The sequence below is a fragment of the Indicator indicator genome, chromosome Z, assembly GCF_027791375.1.
Source record: "Indicator indicator isolate 239-I01 chromosome Z, UM_Iind_1.1, whole genome shotgun sequence".
Classification (NCBI taxonomy): domain Eukaryota; kingdom Metazoa; phylum Chordata; class Aves; order Piciformes; family Indicatoridae; genus Indicator; species Indicator indicator.
The window spans coordinates 52,060,263-52,078,988 of record NC_072053.1 but is presented as its reverse complement, the minus strand read 5'-3'; the positions used below and the strand labels follow the sequence as shown (position 1 = coordinate 52,078,988).

General features: G+C 37.4%; 1 protein-coding gene across 8 annotated transcripts in view; it reads left to right on the top strand.

Moving 5' to 3' along the window:
* Positions 1-18,726, top strand: part of LOC128979196 (transducin-like enhancer protein 1) — a 72,525-nt gene that overhangs the window by 15,640 nt on the left and 38,159 nt on the right. For 6 of the 8 annotated variants that reach the window (XM_054397363.1, XM_054397358.1, XM_054397361.1 and 3 more), the window contains exons 5-6: positions 5,311-5,373; positions 6,298-6,372. The exons of 1 other annotated variant lie outside the window; for it this stretch is intronic. In XM_054397363.1, the coding sequence (XP_054253338.1) occupies positions 5,311-5,373; positions 6,298-6,372 (138 nt within the window). Of the gene's footprint in view, positions 1-5,310; positions 5,374-6,297; positions 6,403-18,726 lie in introns of all 8 variants that reach the window. One more of the 8 variants, XM_054397356.1, reaches the window with a different exon arrangement.

Below are 18,726 nucleotides of genomic sequence, written 5' to 3'. Positions count from 1 at the left end.
TTTATGTGTATATCAGTGTGGATTCAATAACTCATGAACAGCAAAGTTCACAGAGTGCTAGCTATAATCATTTGAGGCTTTTGAATATTAAGTTTTGAGGTTTAATTATACCTCTCACCCCATGAATTCTTAGCAGCAGATTTTTTTGAAGTGCTTGAGTCTTTCTGTAGCAAAGCATGCAGAGGGCTAAGCACAGTGAAATGTTTCTTTTTTGCAATTGCTCTGCAAATGTGTGTGTTTTTGTATCGTAGAGCTCAACTACAAAAAAAAATTAAAGCTACATCACTTGAGTGTACTGCTTGTTTAAATGATTCTGCTGGAAAAATTAAAAAATGGGTACTAAACTTCATCTCAGGACTAAAATGCACACATGCAGTTTCTTACCTAAGGACTTTTGAAACACAGTATTTAACATTTCTGCCTTGCAACAGGAATTTTAAAAATCATCACACAAGTCCCATAAATAGGGCTTTTATCCATATGTCTAATAGAGATGAAAATTGGTCTGAGGTCAAGCCATTTGCAGCATTCTCATAGCCTTCAATTTTTGTCTCATCCCTACCACAGATAATTGACTGAATAATGACCAAAAGTGCAACATTGACCTTACTCCCTAGTGGATTACTGTTACATGCAGGAAGTCTGTTTTGTTCTTCCAGAAGGAATTCAGTGCTGTACTTGGCTTTCTACATGTTGAAAGTGTAAGTGGAAGTAGAGTACTTAAGAATTGCCTTCTAAATTTTTTTTCTGCATGTGATTTCAGAGTATTCTTTCTCTGCATTAAAGACTAGTTCTCTGATTCTTTTGCTTAAAAGAATGGATTAGGACAGGCTCTTTTAGGTGTCATCAGAACTTTGGATTTTCTTGTTTTACTTTTAGTCATGTTCCTAAGCTGTGTTCTTTCCAATCTAATGAGAAATATGATTCTCAAAATGGAAATAACTGAGTAAATGTAAGTGTCATAAATGAGAATAGATAAATCTGGTGATAAGTGTTTTCAAATACTCCTATAACATTGTAATGTATGAAATGTAGTTTGCAGGAAAGAACAGCAAACTTCTGATGTACAACAGACATCTTTAATGTTTCTGTACAGCTTTGAGGAGCCTCAGCACTTGAAGGAATTGTCACAATACAATCAGTTGTTACTACATTTTTTATTTAGATCACTACAAATGGTATAGGTAAGGGCAGTACAAGCACATGTATGGTAGACACTGGACTGGAACAAAAAATTATTACTGTTGAAATCTCTGAAGCTGCAAGGTGATTAGTTCTCCTCAGAGGAAGGTTGTATTCTTCACTTTGAAGTGAGAGTGGTGGCTCCTGTCATACTCGTTTCCAGTATCAGTGGTAAAAAACATGAGTGTTAGGTGTGTTAGTACTTAGTTCTTTTCATTCCAGAACAAAAATCTCTAGTTATTTGAGAAATCATGTTGGTTTAAGCATGTCATACATGATGCTTTGGAAAGTATTGGTTGTCAAAATGGACAATGATCTGGAGTAGAATACTGTAGAGGAAAACACTTGAATACATTTTTGTAAAAACGAAGAAGGAAAAAAATTGCGGTTGTTTATGCAAGCTTTCTTAACTGCTTTAGTAAAATGACTGTTATAAATGAATGTTGTATTTAGTGACTAGTCCAGCTGTCCTCTTTGTCATGTTAAGAGTTCACTTTAGTGAGAGACAAATGTAAGTACAGACACTTGAGTTTTTCAGTGGTTAGGTCAAAACATTTGAGTCCTTCAATGGAACAGAAGAAAAAAATTACATGAGTGAAGGGAGGAAAAAGTCTGTCAGCTCAACTTAATTTTACAAAATGCAGCTGAATTCCTTCATGTTAATTTTTAATGATGCTTGAGCAAGGGCGATAGCACTTCATTCAGGGGTCTGACAAGCTTGTCATTTGCAAATAAATCAAAAGGCAATCATTACAAGAGCAAGAAACAGTGAATGATGTAGTTTTGTTCTTTGATAGGCCCCACACTCAAGTCCTCTATTAAAAATGAATACATTCAAGAGGCTCTGCATTAAGAACACAATTAAGTGCACTTCAGATGCTTTACTAAGAGCTGTAGAGCTAGGAGGGCTTCTACAGTCTGCTTTTCCAAGGAGCCAAAGAACACAGGCAATTAGTCATGTTTGTCTTATGCTTGAGCAGCTTTCTGCAGCATTTTCTTTTGTTTATTCATTCTCCTGATTGCCTTATGTCTCAAGATCAGCAGCTAGATAATAGCTGTTGTATTGAAAGACCTCTAGAAGTAACTGGTAAGTAGCTTTCTTTTAAGATTTTCAAATGCATGAGCATATACGGTTTACTCTAATGCCACCAATTAATGCTGTCTAGTCCTCATTAATGAAGCTCTCCTCGACTTCTTCAAAAAGTTTGCTTTTCAAGTATTATATACATACAGACGCACACTTGTATATATATGTACAGAATGATATTTCACTCTGAAGGGTGAACATATATTGTCTTAACAGCTAGATTTATATTTAAAGTAGTGAAAGTTCCTTCAGTTTTGTAAACAATCCCTTGCAACTCCTGATGGGCAAAATTAGGTGAACTGTGCATTAAAATATAATTTTCGCAACCTGCTAGAGAACAAAAATACTTTTAATTGTGAATAAGGATGGATGAAATACCATAATGGATAAAAAATTTGAAGCACTTCATTGTGTGTGGAGAAATAGTGCTAGTATGCAAACTGCCTTTTAAATGTTATCAAGTGTGGGATAATCTTTTCAATTCCCTTTCAGTGTAGCTGTCTCTTAAGTCAGGTATAATATTGTTGAGTCAATTTGAAAGTAAGATTGACTGAGAAAGGGGGAATGTTGATTATGCCCTCACCCCACTTTATTGGAAAAGCAGTAAAAATAATAAAAAATAATCATTCTGTTTTAGGACTAGTAATTATTGCATGTTTCATTATCGTGACTTACTGCGTGCTATCCTGTGTGCTATGTCATTACAGTGAAGCTCAGATATCTGAAAGCTGCGCAGCATGGACAGCTTGAATTACAGACTCTACTGCAAATGAATAGATTTTTTTTTTAATTACATCTTACAGCTACAATAAGAGTAGTTATTTTGGTATTAAAGGAAGGTTTCTGTGTAGGCCGTACAAGCCAAAGAACTTTTCATGAGACCAAAAGTTTGCTTCTTATTTTACCCCCTTACCATCTTCTTGTGTTTTCAGGACAGAAGCTAGGACAATTCAAAGATAGTCCCATTGGCCTAGGGCAGTTAAGTTCTTTGACTCCAAACATTTTAGCTAAACCTAAAACAACCAGATTGATACGTAACAGTCTATCTATAGTTTATATACCTTGTTTTCTGGAGCAGCATCCTAGGTATGTGGAAAAATGCTCTTTTTAGTACAGAGTTGTCTCTCAATCTTATGTTTTTTCTTTCTTTTTTTTTCCCCTCTCTTTTGTTCTTGTTAGCAGACACTGAAAATGCCATCAGATTTTGTGATAGTTGTCTGATAACTGTTATGTTGGTAGTGTCCTCAGCCTTCGCTACTATCTATGTGGTACCAGTACTAAAGGCCAGACGCACAATGATGGTTATTTATGGTCATGGCCCAAGCAAAGTGGAAACAGATTACTGTGGTACTGTATGAAATTTCTGGTGAGAACAGGTATCCTCATGTTGCAGGGTCAGAAAGCCGTGCTGTGAAGCCACTGTTGTATCATTGTCCTTATTCAGGGCAACCTTTTTGTCCTAGGAAGATACCATTTCAGAATGACTTTGGAGACTCTTGTCTTCAAAAAACTTTGGAATAGATGTGTCAAATGCTACACTTTGGTCAGGTGGGGACTTCAGTTTACATCAGAGAGAGAAAGGTGTCTCACTAGTCTCTAGTGCTATGAAGTGTTTTCCCTTTATTTGTCAGAGGTGGGCAAAGATGTGTTAAAGTTTGGCAATTGTATTTGGGTCCCAAATCACCAGTCTCCTGCGACATAAAAGTGGAGGGTGACTTTTGTGTCCTTATTGCTGCTTGACTGATGCATAAGATCAACACATCACAGAGTCTTCCTGGAAAAACCAAAAACAAACAAACAAAACCTACCACCAAAACAAATAACAAACAAGCAAACCCAACAAACACAAAAGACCCAACTGAAAAAAAACTAACTCAGGATGATTTGAAGGCTTAGGGAAAGGCTCTGCAGATGAGTTAACAATGTTTTCATCTGGCTACTTCTTCACTTAGGTTTATGTGTGTCATTTCATGGAAGGCCTAACAATTCTTAGCAGGGATCTCTTTCTTCTTATCTTAAAAACTCCAAGAAATATCTATATGGATTAGTGATAGAGGATGACAGAAGCTCTTGAGAGTGTCTTATACGTAGGCTGTGTTCACATCTGGTGCTTATTTTGGGGTTTTTTGCGTCTGAGTTAGAGTGACTGAGTTAGAGTTTGTCAGAGAATATCTAGTGCAAGTACCATAATGGTTAATTATAATGATGGGCAAATACATAGATCTTAAAAGTTCGTAAGCACAGATATGACTGAGTTGTTTGAGGAAAAGATCCCTGTACTCTATTAGAAGTCCTGTGTTAAGGGTGACATGCCAAAAGTGGGAAATGGGAAAGTGGGAGATACATAAAGCTGTCAAAGTGGAACTCGAACGCTTTGTTGTGCCGTCTGCTCTGCTGCTTACAGTGAAGGATCGTTTTGTTCTCTGCTGGTTGTTAGCCTTATTATTCTTCTGTTACTCAGTTTCACTAATTTACTGTGACTATGACGTTTCTTTCCTGCGTTACCTTGATTTGCTCTCAATATGGATGTTCTAGAAGTCTGTACTTCTTGCTTCCATTCATCCTTGCTTCTGTTTTGGTATTTTGTACTTCTCATAGTGTGTTTCTGTCAGCAAAACTAATTTTACCTTCTAATAGGCATATAAAATTGATCATGAAAAACATTTTTCTTCCATGCCTGTCACCTTCATGTTATGCTGCTTGATAATTGGAGTAATAATAAATCTACCTTTTAAAGAGCTTTATCTCAGACTTAATGGATTTCAAAAATGTTTTACTTGCTAATGAGCTGTGTGAAAGGACCAGATTTGTGCATAAGTGTGTATACAGATTAAGTGCTTTAGACATGGCAGATGTCTTAGAGTAGCTAAGTCTCCATCCTCATCTGTGTTTATATATAAACTATTTACATTTACAGTGGAGTGAAGATGTGAATTTGTTGTTACTTTATTTACAGTGTGAACTTAATATAATCCTGTACACTAGTTAATATGTCAACAATTCTAAACCACATTTTTAATCAAAATACCTTTCCTCCATAGACAGAAATCGCCAAGAGATTGAATACAATTTGTGCACAAGTCATCCCATTTTTGTCTCAGGAAGTAAGTAAAACTGTTCAGGTATTAAAGTGCAGTTATGTTGCTTTTCTGTTTGCAAATTAGCTAGTTTTAAGATGTTAATTTTATCAAGCATAACAACAAGACACAAGTGTAGCAAACATCTGTTATAGCTGAAGTGTGCAAACCCCCTGCTAATTTGGTCTAACAAACCTGAGTTCAAACTAGTGACAATGGCTCAGCCTCAATTCAACTCTTGAGGAGAGTGGGAATCTAAAACATTACCAATGTAGGAAAATGCTTTCATTTCTAATCATGATGATTGCTTATTTGGTATTTGGTTGTCAAATATGAGGCTAGTGAAATATGCATTCTTATATTGTCTACATAATATGTATGAAATTCTAGTAGAAAAGATGAGTAGCTAGCTCAGATGCAAAATGCTGTTTAAGGTTACCAGCCTGTATCTGGTGTAAATGACAGATGGTAGCATATTGTGGGCATCTACTGGTAAATTTTAAAGCCTGTTACTTTGGATATATCTTTTCAAACTCTACAGTTATAATGAGTATTTGTAATTCTTGTTAAGTGGAGGAGCCCTTCATCCAGTTTGAAATTTTCCATTTTGCTGTGTGGGCACAGAGTATATAAATGTTAAAATCGATGCTGATGTGAAGTTGGCATTATCATCCTTTCAACTCAATTAGAAACTGATTATTCGTTTGCCAGAAAATTCATATTGAAATGGCATGGGAGGAAGAGGTAAACTAGCTGCATTCAGGGTTCTAGTTTGCTTTTGAACAAGGGAGAAATAGGCCATTGCTACCTTTTACCAGCATAAGATGTCTTGCAATAGGTAGCCTGGACTTCTGCAAACAAACATGTTGTTCAGCTGTTTGTGATCCTGGCTTGATTTGGTGTGGTCAATATCTTAACACAAATTCTTCCCTATACCCATTTTTTTAACAGCATCAGCAGCAAGTGGCCCAAGCTGTAGAACGTGCCAAGCAAGTGACCATGGCTGAACTGAATGCCATCATCGGGGTACGTGGCCTTCCAGGTCTACCTCCTACAGTGTGTATAACTTGCTTTCATATCTTACTGCTTTACTATTTAAAAAATAAGTTGAATGTTTTGGTATCTAACACTCTTTTGATGCCCAGTGTTGCTGAAGTGTTTGTCTTGCTTCATGTTTTTAAGCAGGAATAAAGTTATTTACTTTGTTAGAACACCATTTCATGCAACCGCACTGTGTATAACAAAACTTTTCCTGCAAGAAATATGGTAAGGGAGAGTTGCTTGTTTGTAGGTATTGTATGTCAGTTGATCTAGTTACCTTTGCCTCATGCTATTTGTGACATTTGAGTTCTTGGAGCCCATACAAGTATTCATTCTTATTTCTTTCCCTTTCTGGTAAATCTTTCATGAATTTTAAATTACCAAGCTACCAACAAGAAACTTTTGAATTGCTTTTGAAATAGTATTAATTGTGTGACACAGAGTTCTAATAGCCTTTCACCAAGTATGTGCTTCTAAATGTGCTGAAATAAGTTAATACTACTTGCTTGTGACTGGTTGTCAATCACAAGTCATTTGCTTTGTATTAATGAACTTTCTCAACCATATATTCCTTCCACTACATTTTCTTTGCCACTAAGTCTAGAATATTTCTCATATTTTCTGCCCTTCCAGACTAAGTGAAAGAAGTAGCTGAAACAAGAACCTGTCCTTTCTGATTTTATTCATATATGAGCGCCTTGAGCGGATTCAAATTACTCATTTATCAATTTATGTTAATTGCTTGTGAGAAGATGCCCTGCTGGTCTTTATAGTTTCCTCAGACACTTTGTAATGATAATTAGACATGCTGCTGTACGGATTAACAGTGCCATAGTCCAATGATGTCTACAGACAATGGAACTAGTTAATCCATCTGTGCTTAAAATTACATCCCAACTGGAGATGGGGGGAAAAATAGGAGTGAGGGAGGATTAAAAGAATGAGCCTCAGCTTGAAAACTCTCCTTTAATCAGTTTCTCAATTGCAGATTTGCAGTCAGTTTGCCTGTGGTAAGCTATTGGCAATCAATTAAGTGAAATAAACTGGGAGGGTGACCTTCATTTCCTTTTAATAGCTTTTCCTCCCTGAAACGGGAAGCTTCAGTGGATTTTCAGCTTAAATTTTATTCAGGCTGCTTTATTAGACTTGACAGATTAGCTTTGGATAAACATGCCCCCCCTTCAAATGAGCACATTTTTTACCTTCGTTTGACTATTAGTTGATTTGCTAATCACATCGTAGAGACCCATGTAATTACATCTGTATTTGTCACTATCTCCTCTGTGCCTTGCTTGTATAATGAATTACTTTATGAATACCTGATCTGATCTTTGAAATACAGCACATATTTGTTGTATTTGATTAGCAAAGATTGGAGAACTGTACTTTCTTGCTTTTTTTTTTAATGTACTCATTTAGGATTAAAATGGAATGGAAAAATCTTTTGAAATTAACTGGAAAGTATTTAATGTAGTAAATGGAAATGTTTCAAAATATATGTAAAAACATTCTTGCTGGACTTAGGATAGTGCTACTTAGCCAAACCAAATACGGCTGTCTCAGGCATGTCATCTACCACTTTTTAAAGTCTGAACAATATTGCCTTTTAAAAGCAATAGCATCTATATTACTATATGCAACTGAAACTTGTTTTTTTTAAGGGGTAAGCTCCTTGGAAGCAGGAGTAGAAGCCTCCACTTTTTTTTTTTTTTTTTTTTTAAATTACCTAAATTTCACCAGAAGTGATACTTTCATGTGTCTTCTGAAAAAGTCCTGAAGGATGCTATTAAAATCCAGGCCTGTGAGTGAGGAAGTTTAATGTTTGGTGCAAAATTTCTTTGACCATGTAGATGCATGAATAGAGAATTCTAACATTCGATGTATGTTACAGTGATCTTTTACTGTCTTCCATGATCAATAATTATCTTGTAATGCACAATAAGTTTCATGCTCTGACATATGCTTGATTTTGTTTGAAGGGGACAATGTGCATCCTGGAAAATCTGAATAGCATAAAATTGGGTTGACAATTCAGCGGACCTTTGCCCCCTGTCACTGAGTATACAATATGTCAAGCTCTCTCCCTAGAGGGGAGGACACGTCAGAAGCTTCTCTGTTCCTACAAGCGGCAGCTGCACTGAGAGTGAGCGTGGCCCAGTTTGATAGCAGCTGTCAGTATTGTTCAGGGACCCAACTTAGTGTAAAGGACAATGTAAAGGCCATGCTGTTAAAGTTCAGTGTCTTTCAAAATAGGAAAAGAAATAGTAATTTAACGGTTTAGACATCAATTATGATCATGAAAGATCACGAAACTTCTTTTCAGAATGTAAATAGGCTAAAGCAATCTGTCACAGTAGAAAATGCAATTGAGTAGCCTCTGGCATCAAGTATAATTACATACAACAGCTTTTGAAGATAGGAGTAAAGTTTATTTTTTCTAGCTGATACTCACTTGGGTAGTTTCTCTTGATGAAAAATCAATGGTTGTATTGAGGTTCAACCTCTTTACAGGCCGTTGTTTCCTGATTCAAGAGTTTCCCAACTGGCTTGACTGAGTTGGAGCAATTGCTGTTGCTCCTGGGCCATATGTGAATTCTTGAAGGGAGCAAAGGCTTTAACTAGTGGGAACAACTTTTTGAAATAGAAGATGATTTTGAAGTATCTTCATTTAATACTTTTTTTTACCAGTAAAAGGGTGGAAACCTGTTGGAGTACAGGCTATGAAGATAGGGATGTGTAGTCTCATGGGACTGAGATTTTTTTCAGAGGCTTTAACTTACAAAGTCAAAATCCAGGCTTTGTAATTGGTGTATATTAAAGCATGTATAAAAGAGAGAATGAATTTACACATACACACAAAACAGTGTAATATAGTTGGAATCAGTGAGCTTGTAAGCAGTGCTAATCCTTTGACTGAATTTTCGCCTCAGGAAAGAACCATGGGTGATATTTGGTTATTAACAGTCATACCTCTTGGCCTGCTTTTTCTCCATTTTCTTAAAGGCTTTAACTTTCAGCCATAGGGCAGCTGTGGCTGAACCAACCTCTTTGCCCATTTTTTCGAAAGTGCACCATTTAATATGTAATTAAAGTTGAATGAAGTAGCAGTTTTGCCAGGTAAGTAGTAAACATCTGACTTAAAAGATAAGTGCACCTGTTAACTCCTTGGCACAGCTGCATCTGCAGGCAGTGCCAGCATTTATGGTAAATGGAGAATCCAGATCATAATAACCCAGACAGTAGATGTGGGTGTGTTGGGGTGTTCCTTTTTGCTTTTGTTGTTGAGTTTTTGGTGTGTGGGTTTTTTTCTGTTTTGTTTTTTTGTTTGATTGTTTCTTTGTTGCTTTTTTCTTGGGGGACGGGGGGGAGGTGGAGGGTGGGAGTGGGGAAGAGGGCAGAATTTTCAGATACAATCCAGCTGGAAAATCAAAGATAATCATGAAGTTCATGCTTTAAGTATAAAGGACAGTTAAACTTATCTAACTGTAAACAAAGATTTACTTTCAAACAAATAAATGAAGTGCTTGTTTTATGAGTAGGACATGCAAATACAGGAAATAGAAGCACCAGATGGAGATCTGTTTTAGTGCTGCATTTTAGATACACAATTTCAGTGTAGCAATGAGTAAGGAGATATGTCTTATTTTGCCTTTAGAAGTAGGTTGCTAATCTTTCTGTGGAATGTGTATTTTTTGGACTGACAGTGCTCTTGAGACAGATTCACTTGTAGGCCTTTAAAGGGCCTCTCCTCTGTTGCATGAGGTGATTGGCTAAAGGATTAGCAAAATGTGGGATTATTTTTTCTTTCCAGGCTGTGGTTGCCATCTATCTCTGGGATTGTAGTGCGTGAAGCTTAAGAGGATGAGGTTAACCTCTTGAGGGCTTATTCTTATGAGTGTGTAGTTAATCCTTAGAAAACCAGGCTGTGTGCTTCAGTATAAAATAGAAATACAGACTAGAGCAGAAATGAACACAGAATTTAGTGCAAGGGAAAAGCTAAGCAGCTGTAGCATTACTTTAGATCCTCCTCAGCAGTGATCTGCATTATGTACTGAGGGAGGGGAAATTACCTAGTTCTTTTAAATTAAATGTAATTAAATCTATTTAGCGTAAGGCACACACTATGTCCTCCCTTTTAACAAACTAGCTAATCTCAAATCAAAATTACCAAACTCTAGCAATAGGGACGTTGTTGTGCGGCAACATGATAACATCCTGTGTCATTCTTTGCATTTTGCTTTTTTTGAAGAAACAGAGAAACCTTAATGATATGCTAGGATTCTGTTGTGATAGGTGCTTTTAGAATACAAAGTGTCTTAAGTCTATAAAGGTAGCTAAAAGGTGTTTGTCAGTATGGTGATTGATATTCTTAAAATACCAGTCCCTAAACAATGCTCAGATTTTTATCTGCCACTGAGTTTTGAGGAAAATCATGGAAACGTTACTAGTGTTTATTGCTAGTTTGTCCATCTTGAACCAGAAAACCTGGGAGAAGCTGTGTAAAATGCAAATGACTAGACAGTGTTAACTCAACTTGGTTTTCACTTGACAGCACCCTTCCCCCACTCCACTCTGCACTCTGGACTGACGGGGGAAACCAAGCATAATATAGAGGAAAGTAGTGTCTGAATGAGACAATTCTCTGGAGAAGGTCTTTTCTGTCATTCTGAAGAGGGGTAAATTGCATCCAAAAGTCAAATGTAATGGATTTGCAGGGCAGACCTCCTTTATCATACAAGGTTTCACACATGGGTGAAGAGAAAAAGCTGCATCTTGGATCTTTTTCAAAAAGAAAAGATTTTTAGGTGGCTCTTACATCTTCATCTAGTATTTATACTACAAATCCAAAGGTAAGACACCCAGAACATGCTTACAAATTTGTGAAGCTAAGCACCTTTCAAGAAAGGAGTGAAAGGGAGATGACTAGAAAAAGATGTGGTTAGTTAGAGCTCAGACTTGAAGATACACATCTGCAAACTCATGGAGCAGGTACATTCTAATGAGATAAACGGGTGAGATGAATATTGGTACCAGCTCACTGTTGGTACCAGCTCACTGTTGGTACCAGCTCACTGTTGGTACCAGCTCGCTAGATTACTCTCTACTAAGCAGATGTTGGGGATATGGGGTGTATATGTTGAATGGAATAGTGCTCTGAGTTGTTCTCCTTTGCAGCAGGAGAGAGGTGTGGGAGAAAGTTTTAAGATTAGAAAAACCCTGTGTATGTGGTGATGGTAAACAGAGGGCCAGGAAAGTCAGTGGCAAATGTGGTTTCAATGAGGGTTAGTGAAATAGAAAGAGAAGAGAGTGTTATTCTACCAGAGATGGTTCATTCTTTTGTGTATTTGGCTCCATATAGTTCTGTTAAACAGATGGATTTGGAAGAAATAGTTCTGGTGAAATGGAAGGGAGTAACATTGGGTCAAAATGCTGGAGTAGTACAGTTCAAGGCAAGAATTTACAAAATGTGTATTCAGTGAGATGTAGTAAAGAACATATAGAAGACTCACAGACAAAATGAGAATTAGAGATGGGTTTGCTTTTGAAGATGGCAGAATATTGTCAATGTAAGTCATTGGCACAGAAGGGTAGGTTATTTAATTCCAGAGAAAAGGATTACTTCCTATAGAGTGATTCAAAACACTGCCTGATTAAAGCATGTGCAGGCAGAATAGCTTTCATGTTTGAAGACTTTTTCTTAAATGTTACCCACTTTTTGCCAAAGTTGTCAAGGAAGTGTAAGGCGACAAAATGAAGACAAGAGCATACGTTCTCTCTTAAAAATTTCTGCTTTGCTTTCATACTTGAAGTGAGACAAGCGAAAGAATTGGACTAGGTGAACAATCAGAAGACTGAGATTAAAAATTTGATGAGACCTTCAGTGCTTCTCTGGGAAGAAGTGAGGTATTGTTGATTTGGATGAGGAAGGAGCTGGATGGGAAGAACGAGTCAGTTGGCCCAGGAAAAAGAGAAATTTGGGTGAGAATGCACATCATGTGAAATTTAAAAAAAAAAAAAGTTACATGAGTAAAGATGAAGCAAAGCATAATCCTGGAGTTGTCCTGCAACATCAGTATCAATATAGAAAAGACTACACATTGGGCTACATTGCTTCATTCTTTGCACCTCCTACTGTATATAGGTCTGAAATGAACTAAGATCTGTTTTTGTGAAGCAAATACTGATACAGCAATGTGCTCTTGTGGCCAAGAAGGCCAGTGCTGTTCTGGGGTGTGTTAGAAGGGGTGTGGTTAGTAGGTTGAGAGAGGTTCTCTTCCACCTCTACTCTGCCCTGGTGAGGCTGCATCTGGAATGTTGTGTCCAGTTTTGGGCCCCTCATTTCAAGGACAGGGAAGTGCTTGACAAAGTCCAGAGCAGAATGACAAAAATGATTAAGGGAGTGGAACGTCCTCCTTATGAGGACAGACTGAGGGAGCTGGGGCTATTTAGTCTGGGGAAGAGGAGACTAAGAGGTGACCTCATTAATGTTTATAAATATGTAGAAGGGTGAGTGCGAAGAGGATGGAGTCCGCCTCTTCTTGTTGATCCCAGTGACAGGACAACAGGCAATGGGTGGAAGTTGAGGCATAGGAAGTTCCATGGAAACAGGAGGAAAATATTTTTCACTGTGAGGGTGACAGAATGCTGGAACAAGCTTCCCCGGGGTAGTCTTCCTCTCTGGAGATATTCCAAACCTGCCTGGATGCATTGCTGTGTGATATGGTGTAGGTGATCCTGCTCTGGGAGAGGGGTTGGACTAGATGATTTTTCAAGGTCTCTTTCCACCCCTAACATTCTGTGATACACTGAGGTCACCCCTCATTGCACTTACAGGAGTGATGTGAACCACAGAGGGAAGATTCTTGTTACTGGGTGACATTGGCAAAGGTGGAGTCAGTGGGAGTAGGAAGGTGCAGAGAGAGGTGCACAGCGTCTAGACAAAAATATGGGGAAGACACAAGTACTGTAAATATTAAACGTTAGAAATACACAAGAAAAAAGCAACCCAGTGTGCTTTTTATGGGGGAAGGGACAAGACAAATTTTGAGATAGTGAATTATGTTCCTTGTGCAGACTTTTAGAGTAACTTCAGAAAACACTAAAGGCAAGGCAAAGACACAGTTTTTACAGCAGTTTTTGCTGTAACTCTTCAACATGCTGAAGAGATTATCAAACACAGGATTCCTGGTGTCTGGCAACTGCATTGTTGTTCTTCAGAGTATTTGCTGAATTACCAACGTCGTTATCTTGTGTATCACTGTATTTCCTGAGAATATCCATTTTTAAGGTGCTGGCTAACTGTAGCTCTTCAAATTATATACTTTGAAGCAGTATTATTGAGGTAGTAAAAGCAAGGATTGGCAGAAGTGGTTTGTTGAAATACACACTCAGAAGTAATCATAATTTGATAGGGGTAAGTTGTTATAGAATATATAGAAAATTTCCAAGAATCTGATCTGTGGCTTGGAACAGTAAATAAAAATCAGTGTAATGATTTTTTTGTTACTATGATACTTTTTTCATCCTTTATTATCTCTGAAATGTTTTTGTAGTTAGTAGCTGGTACAAGAGGGATGAGCATAATATAAAATACTATATTTAACTTCTGGATTTTAATGTACCAAAAAGTTCTTCTATTCTTTCATTACTATTTGTATGTTCAGCAGGGTTTACATTTCTGGAGACTGAAAGAGCCTAACATACGATTATTTTTAAAAAATAATCATATGTCAGTGATTAAACCCCCCTGGGGTAATATTAAGTAATTTTCAAATTGGTGCATGCTTGAGTTAGTTGTTTTTGGCTACTGTGGCAGCAGGAGTATGTTTTTGAAGAGTCATTGGATGGTAGGGATGTGCTAATGGTAGGTACAAAGGCAAATGCATCTTTGAAGTTAGAAGGTGCGTAATAGGAATTTATGGATGCCACAGGAAAAAAAAAAGAAAATGCTGGCACTTTCTGCAAACCAGAAGCAGTGTGTGCTGACAGATTCTTTCCAGAGACTTAATGCTTATGTCTGAGTCTTTGGAGAAAGCAATATGTAGTTGTCTAAAATCAAAATAACACTGTTCTCAAACTGGCCTACACTGACAATGATAGGAAGAATGTAACTAGCCTCAGCAGACCAACCTTTGTCTTGTCTGGATCAAGAGAATTTAAGGTTATCTTCTGTGTTTTTTAGAATGTGGCTTTGAATTTATTACATTCTTTTAAGAGTCTGGGGCATCCTTTGGAGAAGATGTTTTCCTGCACAGGAATATTTCTTTTTTCTTTCTATAAACTGTTTGAGACAGGGACTGTTCTTCAGACAGCTCTTTAATATGCATATTTTTAGAAGAATATCTTTATGAAAAAGCTGTACATACAAGCATTAACTTTCTTAATCTTTTGTGAAGTATAAGCAATCAGCATGTCATATGTACAGAATAATATGTATGATATGGTGTACATAGCTTATATTAATTCTATATTAAGAAATATTTTCGCAGAATTATAGAATGGCTTAGGTTGGAAGGAACCTCAGACCATCACAGAGACTCCACATAGTAACTAGACTGCTAGTGCAGACACTCCTGTGAAAGTGCCAGCCATGCTGACAGGACTGTGTAATTATTCCTTCTGTCAATGGAATGTTAAAAATCTTACTATTTAACAATTATTGCTAAACTTTTGTTACATAGTTAATTGATGATCACTTTAGTGGAAAAGCAGCTGATGTGATCATTCAGTGGGTGCTGTGGAAAATCATTTGAGTGGGGTCATCCATATCTGTCATTACTATCTACAAGAGTAATCTTTTTGTTGAGTCCTGAAGTGTAATACATCTTAGTCTTTCCAATTTAGGAGCCTGAGCTTGCCTTCCAAAATGCCAGAAGGAAGGATTGAGAAACCTAGCTGATAATGTGAGGTGGAAAGGCACAGCAAGATCAGAGTTGCTGCTCAGCACAGCACCAAGTAGAAGATAAAGTACTGCTTTAAACCTTGCAGTCTTTGTGATTTATACTAATGTGGGAACTTACTAATTTTTAGTAAGTTAGTCTTGGAGCACAGGAGACCTGTTTCTCAATTCTGCAGCTGCAGAGTTAACTAGAGTATTAAAATTTTAAAATGGAATCTTGTGATTCAACAAAATTGCTCTATATACTCGCAGGTGGCCTGGTAGTGGCTATGTAATTCAATTTGTTAGGAACCCAAGCCTTTTTCATGCTCAGAGGCTACATTTGAATTTGTAATAAAAATAAGTGTTGCCAAACAAATCTGTATATTTTATTTCAGAAGTTAGTGTGGCAGCTTCATGACTGCAGCTAGTTTTTTTCTTTCTTTAGATAGGGAAGAATCTGTAGCCTTGTAAAATAAGTATATTTGGAATTATGCTTCAAAGTTTTTATGGTAACTTCCCTTACTTTAGAAAGTCTAAAGAATGTAGTTAAATTTCCACTGCAAGGAAGAAAAAAACAAACCCTTGACTCCAGAGCTGGCCAGGTGTAGTGTTCTATGACAAAACTGTGGAAGAAATAAATTTTTACAGCGAAACATGTATGCATCAGGGTAAAGTGTAGTGAGGGCACCAGAGTATGAAGTACTCTTTTTTTCTTTTTTTTTTTTAATCTTCATGAGCCAGTTGAAACAACATTGGTTTTCCTGTTGAGTTTTATGAAGAACCAAAGAGGAGTCAAGACTTAGCTACAAAAGGGGAAACCCATAGGGGACTTGTGGTGGCTTGAAGAACCAGAAGAGTTGCTGCTGCTGCTGCCATTGCTGCTTGTGCAGGGTCTGCTGGCACCTTTATACAGTATACACTGCTGGAACCACATTTTATACAGTGCAGTTCTTCCACTTCATCCGGATGAGCACTTTTACCTTGTGCATCATTGCTCACAGATGCACTTGCCACCACTTGTACAGGGGCTGCAGGCTTAGCTCCTGAGCTCCTGGTTGAACAGGGCTTGCTGGTGCTGGAGTCATTGCCACTGCTTGAATTAGCAGCTGCCCCCCCCACTGGCTTTTCTCCAGTGCTGCTGCCACTTTTGCTTTGCTGTCTTACATCAGGCACTAGAGGAACCCACATTGCCTGCTGATTCTAGATTTCTGGGTCAGTGGGAAAGGGGGGATCTGGACATTTTCTTTCCGTTTATAAAGGTTTCTTACATCAGTGCTTCTGCCTTCTTCCCCCTCTCCTGCTGTGATCTGAAACTGCTTCTTTGTTAACTAAGCTCCCTGCTGCTGCCTGCAGAAAGGGTAAAAACTTGCCTACCTTTACATTTCTCTCTCCACAAAGCTACAGCAAATCCTTTTATAGCAACAAAAGACAGATAATTCAGGCTATAGAATTCAAATCATTTAAATAAACTTTTAGTTATGGGGACTGTGAACTCAAACTCAGGTGGAATGTGTACAGAAAAGTTACCGTATCCCCCATAACCAACAAAACCAAAGCAATAATCACCAGCACCTCCAAACATTGCTTTCAACCAAATTCCACAGCTTCATTTTGGCTTCCTTAAACTGAGCACTAGTTGATCAGTCAATCAAGCAATACCCCATGTTGGGCTACAATTAAAGAATGTGGTAGGTTGAAATTACCCCCCAAAATTAAAGTGCCAGACTAGCTCAGTGGAAGCAACTGAAGCTATATTTACAAGCAAAACTACAATCTAGAAATATAAAATGCAATGAATATGCACAGAATATACAATATTTACACGTATTTACAATTTATGAACAACACAAGAACCCCTCTGGACAAAACCAGGGTTTACCAACAGCTTCCCCCTCTCTTCCTGGACAAGGGAAAAAGAGAGAGAAAAGCAGAGAGTAGCTTGTTAGTACTTAGCCACAACAAGGGCACATCCAAGGTCAGTAACAGTCAAGGAAAAACACCAGCTAGTATCAGCTAGAGTGAAGGAGCCAAGAAGAGCAGTTACTTTATACAACTTTGTTAGTTATCCAATCAATGGGATTATTTAGACCTCATTATTTTTCTTTTGCATCCAATGGTAATCTATTTACACTCTATCACTTTCTACTCAATCTGTGACAAATTTTCTAGGCATAAGCCTAAAACTGCCAAAGGACTGAAACTGAATTCTGAAAAGGAGGGAAACAAAGCAGGATGAAAGAGATAAAGTGACCAAGTGGAAAAGGAGTTAAGAAAGGAAAACAGATAAAAGACTCTAATTGAGACCCATAAACTTCATGTCCTTTTGCAGTAGCATCATAAGTACTTTGGGTCTTGTGTCCATGTTTTGTGGTGTGGGTTGTTTTTTGTTGTTGTTGTTTGCTTGTTTTCTTCAATAGATAAGATGGCAGAAGGGCTTAGTTTGTGTGCTTATAATCACACAAACTGATGAACTTCTCAGCCTTATTTCAGTTATGTTGGAGACAAAATTAATTTGTGAGAAGAGGGCTTCTTGGATGGTATATTTGAGGGAGACCTTGCCTTTTTCACACTACAGTATCAGTTTTCTGAGTTATGTGAGGCAATTTATGCACTTAATGCCTCAAAAAATTAAGGAGCAATTGAGACTGTCAGCTGTGGTTTGTCTTGTTTGAAAAACTAGAAATAAGAACTGTGAAGAAGTTTGAGCTTTCTGCTCACAAATTTAACATTATTTTGAAGCCAGTTCCTGCAGAAGGAAATATTACCAGTGAGCAAACTTAACTTTTTCATCTTATATTGGCTCTGATATTTTCATGCTGATATTAGTTCTCTGTTTTACTGTTTTGGTGTGAGTCAAAAATAAATGGTAAGACTCAAAGGCACTTATTCTATGCATCTTCTGTAATAAAGCGTTAAAGAATAAACAATATTTTCCAATAGATAGGTGGGTCTTTAGAAAATCATGAGATTTGTGTGGCAATGCCATATTTATGAAATATAGGGCTTTGGATAGCTTTTGACAACACTTCCTTCTGTGGACTTATGTCTCTATAGTACAGTGACATTTCACATTGTTTATAGATGGAAGAGGCTTTCTGAAGGCACTGTTTCTGTGTTCTGAAGGGACATTCTCTTCCTGCACCCAAGACACTGTGTCTTATTCACATAATGGATAGTACAAATGGCTCCGGTTTTGGCTCACTAGCTAGAGATGCAGTGATGGACACTTCCAAGTTATTTTTTACTGTGGTATTGTGTACCTTCCTATGGTCAGAATAAAACTTTATTATTTAGAAGAGGAATGTGGTAGTTTTACGTTGTACCTTTAAAATTTTCCATGGATCTTGAACAGAAAATGGTAAAATGTAAATAAATCACTGTTGGGTGTGAAAAGGAAAATAATGATAGTTCTAAACAATCCCATTGGAGAGATTTCTACTTTCTGTCTCTCTTTTGGT